This window comes from Podarcis erhardii (assembly GCF_964252035.2).
Source record: "Podarcis erhardii genome assembly, chromosome: 4".
Classification (NCBI taxonomy): Eukaryota; Metazoa; Chordata; class Lepidosauria; order Squamata; family Lacertidae; genus Podarcis; species Podarcis erhardii.
Window position 1 is genome coordinate 5,513,944 of NC_138508.1, and position 17,563 is coordinate 5,531,506.

A 17,563-nucleotide genomic window follows, 5' to 3' on the forward strand; every position below is an offset into this window, starting at 1 on the left:
TTTTAAAGAGGGAAGTGGGTGTTGAAACAGAGTGATTGGGGAGAGAGATAAGGGAGGCTAGAGATAAAGGAGGCTGCCTGGGAGGCGGGAGGTAAAGACAGCAAACTTGCAAAGGGGGGAAACAGGAAGACTAAAGCAATAAGGAGAGAAATTAGAAGAACAGGAGGAGCAAAAAACTGCTCCATCTAAGGAAAAGACACTAAGGCAAACAAGAGGGAAGGGAGTGTTGAAAGGAAACAGCGGATTGGTGGGATCGGAAGAGAGATAAGGGATGCTAGCAGAGGCTGCCTGGGAGGGGGGAGGTAAAAGCCCATGGATCCTCAGGATTTTTGCATTGGGTCACCCCAAATTCATCAGATCACATAGCATGTCCATGGCTACAGCCTGCAGCAAAAAAACCACACACCCACTGTTGCGTGGGGCCGCAATGGTGCAAAAACGTGGTTACAAAGCACGGATCCACATGGATCCTCAGGATTTTTGCATTGGCTCACCCCAAATTCACCATCAGATCACATGTCTGTGGCCGCAGCATGAACCACAAAAATCATACATCCACTATTTCGTTCAGAATTTTTTTCTTCTTGTTTTCCTCCTCTAAAAACTAGATGCGTCTTATGGAGCGAAAAATACGGTATGTGGCATTCAGCCTTCTGCTTCCCCACATCTCCAGCAGTTACTTGAAATGTTCTTATACATTTTAGATCGTTTTAGTGGTGTCAGCTCAACTTCCAGCTGCCCTCAACCCTCACTCCCAGTGGGCCACTCGCCATACAACAACGGGAAGATCTACATTAGGCTTCGCAGGATCTGTGCAGGCTCCATGGGGCCAGAGCAGTGCTCTTGAATGACAGCAACAAAGGGCAGTTGGGTTTAGCCACAACTTACCTCCAGCCTCTTCAGTTCTTGTACTCTGCTTTCCGATAGCGAAGCAACGTCCTGCAGTTCTTTTAGGTCCTTTTCCAAGAAAGAAAAAAGAAAATTACAGAGTCTCCCGTCTCACCCACGCTTTCATTTCTGCCAGTTTTAAAATACAGTGGTACCTTGGTTCTCAAACGCCTTGGTACTCAAATGCCTTGGTTCCCAAACGCCAAAAACCCAGAAGTAAGTGTTCCGGTTTTTGAATCTTTTTCGGAAGCCGAGCATCCGATGCGGCTGTCGGCTATTGCTTCCAAGACGCCTGCACCAACCGGAAGCCGCGACTTGGTTTTCGAACATTTCGGAAGTCAAACGGACTCCCGGAACAGATTAAGTTCGAGAACCAAGGTACCACTGTATTTTGTGCTTTTGTTTTTGCTATTTATTTTGCGTTTTTGTTTTTGAGGCTTTTTTGGTTAATTTGTTTTTGTGACTGTGTGGAACCCAGTTCATCTGACTGTGTGTGATTGTGTGATTGTGGAAATGGATAAAAGCCCCCCATACAAAAAATGACTATCATCAGTGCAAGTAAGGTGGGCGGGGGGATTTTATTTTTATTATCTACAATACTGTCTTATTTATTTTATAGTACAGTAAAATGATTATTGCTTTCATTTTATGGATCAATGGTCTTGTTAGGTAGTAAAATTCATGTTAAATTGCCATTTTAGGGGTAGTTTTTAAAAGTCTGGAACAGATTAATCCGTTTTGCATTACTTTCTATAGGAAAGAGTGCCTTGGTTTTGGAACGCTTTGGTTTTGGAACGGACTTCCGGAACAGATTAAGTTTGAGAACCAAGGTACCACTCTCTCTATAAATTTTTTAAAAAACCTTTATCATTCTGTGGGTTGGTTTGTGAAACAGAAAAACAGGAGATACTTGTGAGCATTCATCTCAGTTGGTTTGGACAAAGTTTGTAGGGAGATTCTACTACGTTTGCTGTTTAGTGGGCATTCATTCTGATTTGTGGATGTGGATATCATTTTACAAAATTTATTATACTGCTTGATTGTAAATGAACAACTCCTCCTTGCCAAAAATATAAAACGAAGCATTAATATTCCAAAAATGATTAAAATAAACAGTAGCCAAAATGTATTCTAAGTTCTAATCTGCCATCAAGTCACCAGGGGATTCTCAACCAGAGAAGACACATTCAATCTATATGCTTCCCCTGGAATGTATTCCAGGATTTGGGATTTTAAAATGAGAATTAAACTGGAGATAATGTGCCTGGGAAGCAAAGTTAAGTTCATGTTTTAACGAAAGGAGTTGTTAATTTGCTAACAAAACAGGATGCAAGAACCTTAGGGCAGATTAAAAAGCAAGGAAACTCCATGCCTGTCAAAGCAGAAAACATATATATTTAATAACACCCCCTGCACACATAAACTCTAACCTCAGGCCTACCACAGTCACATTCTTCCTCGCCTTCCACCACTCCGTTCCCGCACATCTTTATGTTAAATGTATCCTTAGAGTAGCTTTCAAATGAGTCTCTAGGCAGATTCAGCAAACAAAATTTTCCCCGGTTTGCTAGGAATTCGTAATATGCATTTTTGCTGCAGTTACTAAATCGGTGACACCCTCTGCAATAAAAGACAACAAACTGTTAGCAGAACAGCAGACCTTTTATTTTACTTTTTATTTCCACGCTGCTCGTTAACAAACAAAAAGGCTTCCTGGGTGCTTGACAAATGAAAGTTAAAACTGCAGCATGTAAAATGGAGCGCGGCCATAAAATCCAAAATGATTAAAAGAGCCTGAGAATAAAATAGGCAATGGAAAAGAATGGCGCAAAGGGCATAAAAATAACTTAAGCCTGGGGAAATGAAAAGGACCCTTGCCTGCTCCTGAAAATACCTCGTTGGCGACGGAATTCCACAACCTGGGGGCCACCATCAAGAAGGATCTCTCCCTGTGGCACCTGCCCCACCTCATCACGGCTAGGACCCTCGTACCTATGGAGTCGTCTCTCCTGGTATGCCCCGTGGAGGACCTTAAGGTCCATAAATAGCAACACCCTAGAGGTCCCGGGCCCTAAGGAAGTCAAATTAGCCTCGACCAGGGCCAGGGTCTTTTCAACACTGGCTTCGGCCTGGTGGAACACTCTTGTTCTTAAGTTATACTTTAATCAATTGTTTTAACACCTGGTGTTAGCCACCCTGAGCCCAGTCTTGTCTTGGCTGGGGAGGGCATGGTATAAATAAAATTTATTATTATTATTATCATCATCATCATCATCATCATCATCATCTGGTGGAGAAGAGGCTCTGGAGGTGATCTTGAGACTCAAGCAGGTATATATTCCTTCAGGGAATGTGGACCCAAAACATTCAAGGTTAAGACCAGCTTTGGAAACAGACTGGTGTGATATGATCATATTGGTCAGTCCCAGTTACCAATCAGTTCAACTGAAATCATTGGGTCGTGCTTCCCCCCCAAAATAAATATGTCTGAGGGGGGTTGACTGGTCAAGTTAAAGGACCCCTGGGCAGTTACGTCCAGTCTAATTTGGCTAAAGGGTGTGGCGCTCGTCTCTGCTTTCTGGCCAAGGGAGCCGGTGTTTGTCTGCCGGCAGCTTTTCAAGGCTGACTGGAGAATATAACCAACAAAGATGCTGTATTTCCAGGTTGAAAGAGCACTGACCCCCTACTTACGCAACGGCTGAATGCATGATGCAGCGGCCACGCTCCGAGGTGCAGGTGCAGTCACACCTTCTGCCTTTAAGCTCTGGAAGGTCGTCATGGACAAAGCCAAAGACCGCGTGGCCCAGCTGATGGGCGGCTGATACGCCGTCATTTGTTAAAGACAAGGATGTCTGTATGCAGGGAAGGAAAAAGAAGGACAGGGAATTGAGCCCAAAGGCGATTGAAACCTTTCTGAGAATGCGCAGCATTTGAGGAACTTCAGTAACAGTTGCAAGTTAGACATAAGAGCTAAGATATAGTAAGAAAAAGTTAAATGATGATAAAACTGTGTATTGGCAATAAGTAATATGAAATTGAAATAAGGATGCAATTGAAATAAGGGTGCAATACTCTCCCCAATGCTTTTTAACATCTTTATGCGCCCCCTCGCCCAGCTTGTCCGGAGTTTTGGGCTGGGCTGCCATCAGTATGCTGATGACACCCAACTCTATCTGTTGATGGACGGCCACCCGGACTCTGCCCCAGACACACTGATCAGATGCTTGGAGGCTGTGGCTGGATGGTTACGTGGGAGCCGGCTGAAGTTAAATCCTTCGAAGACAGAGGTCCTCTGGCTGGGACGGGACGACAGGGGGCTGAGGGGGCAACTCCCATCTCTTGCGGGGGCGCAATTAGTGCCAGCACCGTCTGTTAAGAGTTTGGCTGTAATCTTCGACACCTCCCTTTCCATGGAGGCGCAGATTGCAGCTATAACAAAGGCGGCATTCTTTCATCTCCGCCAAGCTAAGCAGTTGGCTCCTTACCTCTCACGCCCCGACCTAGCCACTGTGATCCACGCGACGGTCACCTCCAGACTGGATTATTGTAACTCGCTCTACGTGGGGCTGCCCTTGAGACTGACCCAGAAACTCCAGCGGGTGCAAAATGCTGCAGCGAGACTCCTTACGGGGTCTTCGCTTAGAGATCACATTCATCCGGTGCTATACCAGCTGCACTGGCTCCCGGTGGAGTACAGGATCAGGTTTAAGGTGCTGGTTTTAACCTTCAAAGCCCTATACGGCCTAGGGCCCTCGTACCTACGGGACCGCCTCTCCTGGTATGCCCCACAGAGGAACTTACGATCTTCAAATAAAAACATCTTGAAGGTCCCAAGCCACAGAGAGGTTAGGCTGGCCTCAACTAGAGCCAGGGCTTTTTCGGCTGCGGCTCCAACCTGGTGGAACGCTCTCTCACAAGAGACAAGGGCCCTGCAGGACTTGACATCTTTCCGCAGGGCCTGCAAGACAGAGCTGTTCCACCTGGCCTTTGGTCAGGGCGCAGCCTGACTCCCTCCTCTGGCAATCTTTACAAAACTTTAGTTTATGGTTGCCAGCAATTTTGATTTTAATTCATTTTAATCCATTTTTATAATGTTTTATAATGTTGTACTGTTTTAGTGTTGTTAGCCGCCCTGAGCCCGGCTTCGGCTGGGGAGGGCGGGATATAAATAAAATTTATTATTATTATTATTATTATTAAGGAATAGACGGGAGGTCAGGTCTATAGTGTTAAGACCAACTTATGTTTTATTGTTTGTTAAGAAAATTTTGTGTTTATTGTTATTCCTGTGTGTAATTCTGTATCTGTGTTTTCTTTTCTTTTCTTGCTGTATCAATCAAAAATAAAATAAAATAAAATAAACCTTTTTGAGAATGCAGGAGTGCAAAGGACTGCATGCGAATTGTGGTTCCGCAGGGAGAGGAGATTATCCAACGCTTTTTGCAAAAAAAACCAAACCCATTTTGGGTTGCACAATAAAGCGGCAAAACAGCAGCTCCAGGTTTATGCAGGGTTAACTCCATAGGCATCTGGCTGACCCTCGTGAGAACAGAATGCTGGACTAGATGGGCCATTGGCTTGTGGATCCAGCAGGGCTTTTCTTACATGGTCGATATAAATGTTATCACAGGGAAAATCAAAGAAGTTTATCACCATGTTGTGACTTGTACACAGAAATTGGAGGAAATAGATAAAATGTTGAGTCGTAAAACAAAGGTCTGATTTTTCAGTATCCAATGGTCATACGGTTTCATTCTGTTCAGTTGGTATTTTGTACTGTTGGTCTTGTCATTACAGTGGTGCCTCGCAAGACGAAATTAATCCGTTCCGTGAGGCTCTTCGTCTAGCGGTTTTTTCGTCTTACGAAGCAAGCCCATTGACAGCTTAGCGGATTAGCGCTATTAGCGGTTTAGCGGCTTTTAGCGGATCAGCTGATAAGCGGCTTAGGGCTTAGGAAAAGGGGGGGAAAGGGAAAAAACCCCGCAGGAACTCGCAAGACATTTTCGTCTTGCGAAGCAAGCCCATAGGGAAATTCGTTTTGCGAAGCGCCTCCAAAACGGAAAACCCTTTCGTCTAGCGGGTTTTCCGTCTTGCGAGGCGTTTGTCTTGCGGGACACCACTGTATTATTATTATTATTATTATTATTATTATTATTATTATTTCAGACTACTATGGAGCATCACTGAAAACCTATTAATTTTAAAAGTAGTATACAGTGGTACCTCGGGTTACAGACGCTTCAGGTTACAGACGCTTCAGGTTACAAACTCTGCTAACCCAGAAATAGTACCTCGGGTTAAGAACTTTGCTTCAGGATGAGAACAGAAATCTCACGGTGGCGGTGCGGCGGCAGTGGGAGGCCCCATTAGCGAAAATGGTGCTTCAGGTTAAGAACAGTTTCAGGTTAAGTACGGACCTCAGGAACAAATTAAGTTCTTAACCTGAAGTACCACTGTACAGAGAAGCCGCAAGCAGCCTATGTTAGCAGCTGGTCAATATAGGAACAACTGTCTAGAAACTGGTGCTGGAATTTTGAATTTAATTTCCCCCTTCCCTCCTTGTCCCCTTCGCCTTGTGTATTGTGTTTTTATTAATTTCATTCTTTGTTTATTAGAATATGTAAGCCTGTCTTGTTTGGATTTCACGTAAACTGCTCTGGAGGGAGTCTTTTTGGCTGGAAAGTGGGGTACAAATAAATATGCATCATAGCTTAACGCTAGTGCATAAAAACATGGAACTGGCAAGGTCACATGAAATAATGTGCCACACCACTTACTCTGACAGAAGAAACTGAGACATAATCCTGAAGACAAAAACGTTCTTCCCACGAGTTCCCAAAGGAATTATGTTGACCCACAGCCCTGGAAAAGAGAAGATGTTGACATTCAGGGCATAACTGGATCCTTAAATGATAGGCGCAAGGATGGGTACAATCAGCACCAAAACCACTTGGACCAGCATCATCTGATGCTGTGCTTCTTCCGTGACACTTATAGCATGGCATTAGTGCCCCAAACGCAGCCAAATTCCAACCATGAAGTCAACCGGGCATTGTTAGACTGTGGCACTCCCTGCTACAGGAGGCAAAGATGGCCACCAACTTGGATGGCTTGAAAAGAGGAGTGAGGAGATGTGTGGAGAAGAGTTCTTTCGATGGCTACCAGCCTTGATGGCTACTCTCTGCCTTTACCGTCGGGGGCAGGAGTGCTTCTGAATGCTGGTTGCTGGGAACCGCAGAAGGGGAGAGCGCTCTTGGTTGGCCCCTGCAAGAAGAGGATGCTGGAAGAGAGGGGCCATTGGCCGGATCCAGCAGGCTCCCATTTTTTAAATTTTATTTTTGAACAGTTTTATTTGAGTTTGGGATTTTTACGTACAGTATATTATCCCCTTCCAATTTTTGAATTTCCCATACATTTTTTTCCTTTCCCTCCCTTCCACACCACCACCACCCATATGCATTGGAAGGGTTCAAACAATTATCCTCAGCCACGGGCATAGTGTCTTTAGTTTCCACCGAATGTCTTTTGTTCCAGTAGTTTCTATCCATTGAAGATAGAGGTTCCATCTGTTCCTTATCGTGGTGGGCTTGACCTCCCACGTTGTTTCTTGTGACACGACTGAGACAACGTCAGACTGAATAAGTTCAAACCAATAACTATTCCATGCCTCTACTGTCCATTTTCCTCTCTCTTTCCAACCTAAAGCTATCGTTGCCTTTCCCACTAATATAGCTTTGAAAATAAACTGGTCCCCTTTCTCTACAGGCGTGTTTCCAAGAATACCCATTGTCATGAAATCAAAGTCTATTGAAAGCTTCACTTTAAACAGTTCATTAATAACCTTTAGGGTTTTATTCCAGAATTCCTTTACCTCTAGGCATTCCCAGTAGGCTGTCATTATGCACCTAGCCAGCAGGGAGCATTGCGCTTAGCGGCACTGCTAGCCAAACACCCAGACTGTCAGGATGAGTTCATCCTACACTGGAGTAGGACCCTGGCAGAGACGCATGCCCGACTGGCATGTTCCCTCCCCTCCTGGTCGATTGTTTGGGAGCTTCAAAAGCTTTCTTCAGCCTGAAAATCACAGCAACGGATGCCAACCGACACCGGCACACTTCAGGATCCGCAGAGTTTGTGCGTCATGCGTGGCAGACCTCAGCAACTCAGCATTTTGGCTAATCTACTTTATTTACATATAAACACACACGGAGCACTGCAACATGGCTCCCTCTCTCTCTAGCATCAGACAGCAAAGAGAAAAAGAACAAAGGACAATAGTCCCAATTCACGGAACACAGGAACACAAATATCCTGTCTCCGTCACTTCCCACTCTGTGGAGTCAAAACATACACCATCATGTGATAGACAACAATCCCATGACTGCAATCACAGAGCAGGAATTCTAACACAGACTGCATCCCCTCCAACACTTTCCCCAGCGAAAACAGGGGAGTCCTATTCTGTTAGATTTGACCAGCTCCGGCCCATCTGGAGCTGGTACAGGCTCGTCTTATTTTGAGCCCAAGCAGAGCGTCGTCACACAGCAGAAGGATAAGCAGGTAATGTGCTACATGCTGAAGTTTATTTACAAGCTATGCTGAGAGCATACAAACATACATCTTGCCTCTGTGAGAGCAGAGAAGCAACTTCCCTCTCGACAGAAAGAAACCAAAAGAACACTGAAAAACAGGAAACCAGTGTACGTCACATCCAGTCTCCCATTCCCGTGGGAACCCAACAGTAACTTGAACTGTGGAATGTAAACATTGTCTTGTGACATGCAGTTGCTGCTCAGTGAGGGAAATAGAAACCAACATATTCCTCCCCTCCACCATTTTTCCAGTGAAGGGAATCCAGTCAGAAAAGGCAGGTTGGGGTAGAGATGATGGATGTTGTACATGGAGATGGCTAGAGAAAAGTGTGTCTCCCTCTCCTAATAGTGAAGCCCAATGGGACCATCCTGTGAAGTGAAATGGCTGGGGCTGGACTAGATGAGTCTTGGGACCCTTCCAACTCAACAATTTTCTATGCTTTGTAGGAAGGTTCAGAACAGGCCAATGAGTACTTCACACAGGGCATAGTTGTTGTTGTTGTTTAAAAATGTATTATTAAATATAGTGCCCATAATCTATAATATACTATACATTCAGATATTGAATTTCTAAAAGAAATGGGGGAAATGTTGATATTCCTTGGGGGACAGGAGACGGGCAGGTGTGGGGGACTCCCTGGTCCTGAATGGGGTAACTGTGCCCCTGAAGGACCAGGTGCGCAGCCTGGGAGTCATTTTGGACTCACAGCCATCCATGGAGGCGCAGGTCAATTCTATGTCCAGGGCAGCCTCCATCTGGTATGCAGGCTGAGACACTGTCTGCCCGCACACTGTCTCGCCAGAGTGGTGCATGCTCTGGTTATCTCTCGCTACTGTAATGCGCTCTACGTGGGGCTACCTTTGATGGGGACCAGGAAACTGCAATTAATCCAGAACACGGCAGGTAGACTGGTGGCTGGGAGTGGCTGCCGAGACCACATAACACCAGTCTTGAAAGACCTACATTGGCTCCCAATACATTTCTGGGCACAATTCAAAGTCTTGGTGTTGACCTTTAAAGCCCTAAATAGCCTCAGTCCAGTATCCCTGAAGGAGCGTCTCCACCCCCATTGTTCTGCCCGGACACTGAGGTCCAGCTCCAAGGGCCTTCTGGTGGTTCCCTCATTGCGAGAAGCAAAGCTACAGGGAACCAGGCAGAGGGCCTTCTCGGTAGTGGCGCCTGGCCTGTGGAACGCCCTCCCACCAGATGTGAAGGAAATAACCAGCTATCTTATCTTTAAAAGACATCTGAAGGCAGCCCTGTTTAGGGAATTTTTTAATGTGTGACATTTTGATGTATTTTTAATCCTTGTTGGAAGCTGCCCAGAGTGGCTGGGGAAACCCTGCCAGATGGGCGGGGTACAAATAAATTATTATTATTATTATTATTATTATTATTATTATTATTATTATTATTATTATTGATATTAGCAGCAGCAGGCAGGCAAAGCAGGGTGACCAAACACTCCCAGCAACGCAAATGGGGAAGAGTCTCACGTGAATAAAGAGGCGTGGTCGAAATGGACTTGGGTCCGGAGCTCAGAGGTGATGTAGTCGTGAAACGCTTGCAAACCGGCATCGCTGCCTGCCAGATCTTGCCGTGTCCACACCTCTATTCCTGTCAAAACAACGTGAAGACCTATGTCGTCATATATCTGAAAACAGAAAATAGGAAATCGTGTGCTTATAAAAACATACTGATAATATAGAGAGAGAGACACATGTGCATAAGATAGCGTGAGACTCTTAATCTCAGGGTCATGGGGTTCAAGACCCGTGTGGCGCAAAAGACCCAACCCCCAGGGTCCCCTTCCAGCTCTACAATTCTATGGTTCTATAGGCAGACATAGTTATAATAATGCTGATCTACCTTACAGGGTTGTTGTAAGACAAAGCATGTGTTAAGTGTTTTGAACACATTACCATCAATCAGATGTTCATTATTAATAATATTTATTTACAGTGGTACCTCTGGTTGCGAACGGGATCCGTTCCAGAGGCCCGTTCACAACATGAGCAAAATGCAACCCGTGCCTGCACATACGTGGATCGCGATTCGCCGCTTCTGCACATGCGTGTGACGTCATTTTGCACGTCTGCGCATGTGTGAGCGGTGGAACCCAGAAGTAACCCTTTCCGGTACTTCTGGGTTGCCGCGGGACACAACCTGAAAACGCTCAACCTGAAGCAAACGTAACATGAGGTATGACTGTATTTATTTATTGTTATTATTATTAAATACATTTCTATGCCTGATGCCCTGGCAGTTCACACCAAAGTAATCAATTTATGTGTTCAGAGTCTCTCCCACCTGCTACGCTGCAGAGCTCAGTCTTAGAATCATAGAATCATAGAGTTGGAAGAGACCACAAGGGCCATCGAGTCCAACCCCCTGCCAAGCAGGAAACACCATCAGAGCACTCCTGACATATGGTTGTCAAGCCTCTGCTTAAAGACCTCCAAAGAAGGAGACTCCACCACACTCCTTGGCAGCAAATTCCACTGTCGAACAGCTCTTACTGTCAGGACGTTCTTCCTAATGTTTAGGTGGAATCTTCTTTCTTGTAGTTTGGAGCCATTGCTCCGTGTCCGCTTCTCTGGAGCAGCAGAAAACAACCTTTCTCCCTCCTCTATGTGACATCCTTTTATATATTTGAACATGGCTATCATATCACCCCTTAACCTCCTCTTCTCCAGGCTAAACATGCCCAGCTCCCTTGTAGTTTGACTACAGAAAGTCCCCAAGCTACAGGAAAGTGGTGTATCGAGTCAAGGCTTGAGACACGCAAGGCAACTTGTTAAATCTTAGACTCATAGAATTGTAGGGACCCCAAGGGTCATCTAGTCCAACCCCCTGCAAGGCAGCAATAACTGCTTACTACTCACCCTATACATTAGGAGAGACTCTCACCCATTATGCAAAAGGTGTGGCAGGAGTCTAACCTAATCAGGTCACACCAGGGACATTTTATTTGATTTAATTCACACAGAAAAGGGGAACTACTTCCTTATTAATGAAAGTTTAAAATGGAAAATGCTTAAATGGTGTATCGCTAACACTGGGTTTGCCCCACAGTAGTTAACACAGTAGAAAACTACTGTGGACTCTGAGCTCTTGCCGAGCTGATAATTAACTGTTGTTTGCTGCTAGCTAACAGGTGAGTGTTGTAACCTTAAATCAGCTGAAAAAGGCATTGAGCTGCAAATTCGCCTTCTTGAAAGGGTTGTGACTGTTAGTTTTTCTCTGAAAGCGACAGAGAACAGAAGTATGTGATAATGGCTCTCCAAGAAACTGGAATGAGGGAGAGAGACACATTTTGATTTCTGGAGTTATCTTTTATTGTAACATGCTGAGCCTGTGCTGGACAGCACAATACATCGTAGGGATGTTTTGGGTGTATATTTGATGTTTTAATTCTGTTATGAAGAAAGTTCTGAAAGTTCTGCAAGTGAAAGTTTGGATAATGTTTTTATGGGCCAGGACAATGATTTCTTCCAAAAGGAGCCAGTTCTTATGCTTCCAGTTCCTTCAAACTGCACAGTATTAATACCTGCAATATGTTCAGCTTATCACCCTTTTCATTTGACTATTGCGGCAAGAAAGTTTTGCTCCCGCTAACACATAAATCCCCCTTCTCCCTCTTTGCAAAAGGGAAACTCTTCCCCAAAGACCAGAGTGTCTCACAGTGCCTTTGCATGCAATGTGCCCTTTGTCCTCCGTTCTTGAAGTTAAGATCGTGCTTTTCACCTCTTTCCTCTCCCAGGCAAAACAAAGAACATTATTCAGAAATTTCCAATAAACATACTTACATTGTGAAGGACAGATAGAATCTGAAGCACCATCAATATCACCTGAGTCACGTTTTTCTTTTTCTGCTGATACTAAAATAAAAGAAGTTCTTTATAAGCTAGGGCTGACATCTTTCTTTATTGCTTTTGACCCCCCTCCAACCCCAGGCGACACCCAAGTGGAATAATGACTCAAGATAGCGTGTTATGGGATTAAAATTTTGGCCACAACTTTATTAAAACTTCAGATGTAGGAAGACCTTGGCTTAGGCATTGGGCATTTATTCCTCCCAGTCCCCGGCTGGAGATCTGGGGAACATCAGGGCTATCCAGAATGTGTGGGGATTGGGCTGGCTCTGGAGAAAGTCTGTTCAAGCAGAGAGCCCATCCCCCAATTCGCCACTACATGGGGGAGACCAATGACAGCCTCTCGGCTTATGGCCAATGACTCCCCTCAAAACAACCGCTTTAACGGGGAACCCTGGGATCGACGCCACGGGGGGCGTGGATCACCGCTTCACGCCCCCCCATTTAGGGGAGATAGACTAAAGCAGGCACATCCAACAGGTAGATCGTGGTGATCTACCGGTAGATCACTGGACGTCTGTGGTAGATCACTGGTAGATCACTGGCTCCCCTAAAAAAAGCTCAACATTTTTGCCCTGCATGGCTTTTCCCCTCTCTAAAAAAAAAGGAGGTCAACAACCTTGACTTGAACCCCCCAAAACAGGGTAGATCACTGTCAGTCTCTTGGGAGTTGGCCACCCCTGGACTAAAGGATTCTGCCCAAGGCCTGAAACCGCCAAAGTTGTGGCGTTTTGCTACGGGGAAGGCGAAACCTGCCAATGCAGGAAAATCCTTTTCCGGCCCTTCAACAGCTACCATGGCGTAGCAGTGCCCGCATACCTGTGAAGAAGAGGTTAACCTGTGAAAGAAGGCTTAACTGAGGGAGGGCAGGGTGGGAGGAGCTCGACTGGAAACTCCCAGGTAAGTTCCGCCCACTATTGTGTGGGCAGGGCAATCCCTCCCCTTACCCGGCCAACTCTTTCCTGGCAATGCCTCCCCAGCTGGGATTGGGTAACTGGCAGAGTGTCCAGCCTGGGGGGGGGGCGCAAATCCAGGCTGCACTGCCGGGAGCCATATGGGGTCGTGGGGACTGCGCACAACCACGCAAAAGGTGTCCCCCCCCATTTGATGTGGGGAGCGGTCATTCTATTGCATTTTATCTTGAAATGCTTTTGAAGACTGCCAAAACATGCCACACCACAGGGCATTCCAGGCAGGTACTGTCTTTCGATAAAATTCCACTGTCAGGGTAAGTACAGTGGTGCCTCGCAAGACGAAAAGAATCCATTCCGCGAGTCTCTTCGTCTTGCGGTTTTTTCGTCTTGCGAAGCACGGCCATTAGCTACCTAGCGGATTAGCGCTATTAGCGGCTTATCGGCTTAGCGGATCAGCTGATAAGCGGCTTAGTGGATCAGCTGATAAGCGGCTTATCGCCTTAGCGGATCAGCTGATAAGCGGCTTAGCGGCTTAGAAAAAGGGGGGGGGAGGAAAAAAACCCGCAGGAACTCGCAAGACATTTTCGTCTTGCGAAGCAAGCCGATAGGAAATTCGTTTTGCGAAGCACCTCCAAAACGGAAAACTCTTTCGTCTAGCGAGTTTTCCGTCTTGCGAGGCATTCGTCTTGCGGGGCACCACTGTAATTAGGCTCTCTTCAGCCAGTGTGGTGTGGTGGTTAAGAGCGGTGGACTCGTAATCTGGTGAACCGGGTTCGCTTCCCCGCTCCTCCACATGCAGCTGCTGGGTGACCTTAGGCCAGTCACACTTCTCTGAAGTCTCTCAGCCCCACTCACCCCACAGAGTGTTTGTTGTGGGGGAGGAAGGGAAAGGAGAATGTTAGCCGCTTTGAGACTCCTTAAAAGGAGTGAAAGGCGGGATATCAAATCCAAACTCTTCTTCTTCTTTTTATATTAACTTTTTCAATCCACTAATCAGTGAGAAGAATTGCTTGTCCTCTAATCTGAAAGTCGATATCCCTCTTTCTTAAGCCTATGCTGTTGAGTGGACTTAAGCACTACAAGGAAGCTGCTAAGCAGGCAGTCAGACATGCATAATAATAATAATAATAATAATAATAATAATAATAATAATATACGCCCATCTGGCTGGGTTTCCCCAGCCAGTCTGGGTGGCTTCCAACACAATATTAAAATACAGTAATGCCTCAAACATTAAAAGCTTCCCTAAACAGGGCTGCATTCAGATGTCTTCTAAAAGTCTGGTAGTTGTTTATCTCTTTGACATCTGGTGGGAGGGCGTTCCACAGGGCAGGTGCCACTACCGAGAAGGCCCTCTGCCTGGTTCTCTGCAACCTTGCTTCTCACAGGGAGGGAACCGCCAGAGGGCCCTCGGAGCTGGACCTCAGTGTCTGGGTAGAACAATGGGGGTGGAGACGCTCCTTCAGATATACTGGACCGAGGCCGTTTAGGGCTTTGAAGGTCAGCACCAACTCTTTGAATTGTGCATAACTCTTACAGGCGGAGAATCCAGGTTATCGCCACTTACGATGGAATTGTCGCAAACAGCAAAATACTCCAGGTATCTGGATGGTGCATCAGGTCCGGGAAACTCTGTCTGAAATGAAATGCACACAGCTCAGGGTTTGTGTGTGTGTGTGGGGGGGGGTGGGAATCAAAGCAATGTAGAGCTGCAGACATTGTACCACTTCCGCAGGCAATCCATCGGGCTGGAAGCGGAAGATGCAGCTGACAAATCTGATGGATCTAATCTTGGGTGCAGCCCAGTCAAGTCCATCAGGAAAGAATCATAGATTCATAGAATCCTAGAGTTGGAAGAGACCACAAGGGCCATCGAGTCCAACCCCCTGCCAAGCAGGAAACACCATCAGAGCACTCCTGACATATGGTTGTCAAGCCTCTGCTTAAAGACCTCCCAAGAAGGAGATTCCACCACACTCCTTGGCAGCAAATTCCACTGTTGAACAGCTCTTACTGTCAGGAAGTTCTTCCTAATGTTTAGGTGGAATCTTCTTTCTTGTAGTTTGGAACCATTGCTCCGTGTCCGCTTCTCTGGAGCAGCAGAAAACAACCTTTCTCCCTCCTCTATGTGACATCCTTTTATATATTTGAACATGGCTATCATATCACCCCTTAACCTCCTCTTCTCCAGGCTAAACATGCCCAGCTCCCTTAGCCGTTCCTCATAAGGCATCGTTTCCAGACCTTTGACCATTTTGGTTGCCCTCCTCTGATGGATCTAATGTTGGGAGCAGCCCAGTCAAGCCCAATGGGAAACAGTAATGATAGACTGGGCGAGAGACTTTGGGTGTAATATACAACTTACAGCATGGGAGAAGTTATGGAATTGGGATTTAAAATTCACAGCATGTTACACGTTGAAAGAAAATTATATGAAAAGCATGTATTGAAACATCCTTCACGTTAGAGAGGCATAAATGTTACTTCATGTACCTGAGGCTGCTTAGAACATTGTTTCCCAAACTTGGGTCTCCAGCTGTTTTTATTTTTGTTTTTTTAAATGATATTTATTAAGTTTTTAACAAGAAAAAGGTTACAAAACAGTAAACAAAGAACACACAAAGAAAATACAAAAACCAAAAATTTAACGTAAAAGGAAAAAAAATAAAAAAATAAAAAATAAAAATCCCTCTTTCTAATATCTTACCACTCATTTACTTATTTTCATGACTTCCTCACACCTCCCTTTTTTGTATTCCATTTAAAAATTTACTCAGCAAATTCATACCCTCTTAATTTACCCTTGATTGTTTATCCTCACATATTATACAGTAACTTCAAATTTTCATCTAATATCAATCCATTCTTGCATATTCTTATTTTGCCTTATTACTAGAACCACTTCGTTTCATTCCAACGTCATTAACATTCAATAATTTTACAGTGTTTCTGCAGATAGATTTTAAATTTCTTCCAGTCTTCTTCCACCAACTCTTCTCCCTGATCTCGGATTCTGCCGGTCATTTCCGCCAGTTCCATGTAGTCCATTACTTGCATCTGCCATTCTTCCAAGGTGGGTAGATCTTGTGTCTTCCAATGCTTTGCAATGAGTATTCTTGCTGCTGCTGTAGCGTACATAAAGAAAGTTCTCTCCTTCTTTGGCACCAATTGACCGACCATACCCAGGAGAAAGGCCTCTGGTTTCTTCAAAAAGTATATTTAAATACCTTTTTCATTTCATTATAGATCATCTCCCAGAAAGCCTTAATCCTTGGGCACGTCCACCAAAGGTGAAAGAATGTACCTTCAGTCTCTTTACATTTCCAACATTTATTATCGGGCAAACGATAGATTTTTGCAAGCTTGACTGGAGTCATGTACCACCTGTATATCATTTTCATAATATTCTCTCTTAAGGCATTACATGCCGTAAATTTCATACCTGTGGTCCACAACTGTTCCCAGTCAGCAAACATAATGTCATGTCCGATATCTTGTGCCCATTTTATCATAGCAGATTTTACCGTTTCATCCTCAGTATTCCATTTCAACAGCAAGTTGTACATTCTTGATAGTATCTTAGCTTTGGGTTCTAAGGGTCTCCAGCTGTTTTTGGACTACAACTCCCATCATCCCTAGCTATCAGGACCAGTGATGGGATTTGTAGTCCAAAACTGCTGTATGCTCAAGTTTGGGAAACCCTGTCTTAGAACATGGACCCGCCCCCCGGTGGAATAGAGTTTCCACTGACTCCTCAGGTTTCGTGGACGAAAGCTTACCTTCTCCTCGGAGGACACTGTGGCTGGAGTAAATTCTATCTCATGCCTTGGCAGCTGCTTCTGGGGGTCAGGGATCCCTCTGCATGGCTCCTGCTGCTCTGGGGCCATGCGGTAGAGAAAGTGTTGGTGCGTAGAGGAACCCTCAAAAGGATGTATCTCATACTGCAGTTGTCCAATCTGTATATGTCCCCTGAAAACCAAAATGAAAGGATAATTAGGAGTGGTTCGGCAAGCTCTACAGTCGTACCTTAGATCCCGAGTGCCCTAGAACTCAGATGTTTTGGCTCCCAAACACCGCAAACCCAGAAGTGCTTGTTCCGGTTTGTGAATGTTGGAACCAGAATGTCCGACAGGGCTTCTGCGGCTTCTGATTGGCAGCAGGAACTTCCTGCAGCCAATCAGAAGCTGCGATTTGGTTCTTGAATGTTTTGGAAGTTGAAACGGACTTCCGGAACAGATTCTGTTTGACTTCCAAGGTATGACTGTACAAGGAATCCAATAATAATAATAATAA

At 45.2% G+C, this 17,563-nt stretch overlaps 1 protein-coding gene across 1 annotated transcript in view; it reads right to left on the bottom strand.

Annotated features, from left to right (window-relative positions):
• Positions 1-17,563, bottom strand: part of LOC309341295 (disintegrin and metalloproteinase domain-containing protein 9-like) — a 41,388-nt gene that overhangs the window by 16,339 nt on the left and 7,486 nt on the right. Inside the window, exons 6-13 of the mRNA XM_081860897.1 lie at positions 17,050-17,239; positions 14,838-14,906; positions 12,291-12,362; positions 9,978-10,135; positions 6,666-6,750; positions 3,580-3,740; positions 2,319-2,508; positions 889-957 (exon numbers count right to left, since the gene is read on the bottom strand). Of these exons, the coding sequence (XP_081717023.1) occupies positions 889-957; positions 2,319-2,508; positions 3,580-3,740; positions 6,666-6,750; positions 9,978-10,135; positions 12,291-12,362; positions 14,838-14,906; positions 17,050-17,239 (994 nt within the window). The remainder of the gene's footprint in view (positions 1-888; positions 958-2,318; positions 2,509-3,579; positions 3,741-6,665; positions 6,751-9,977; positions 10,136-12,290; positions 12,363-14,837; positions 14,907-17,049; positions 17,240-17,563) is intronic.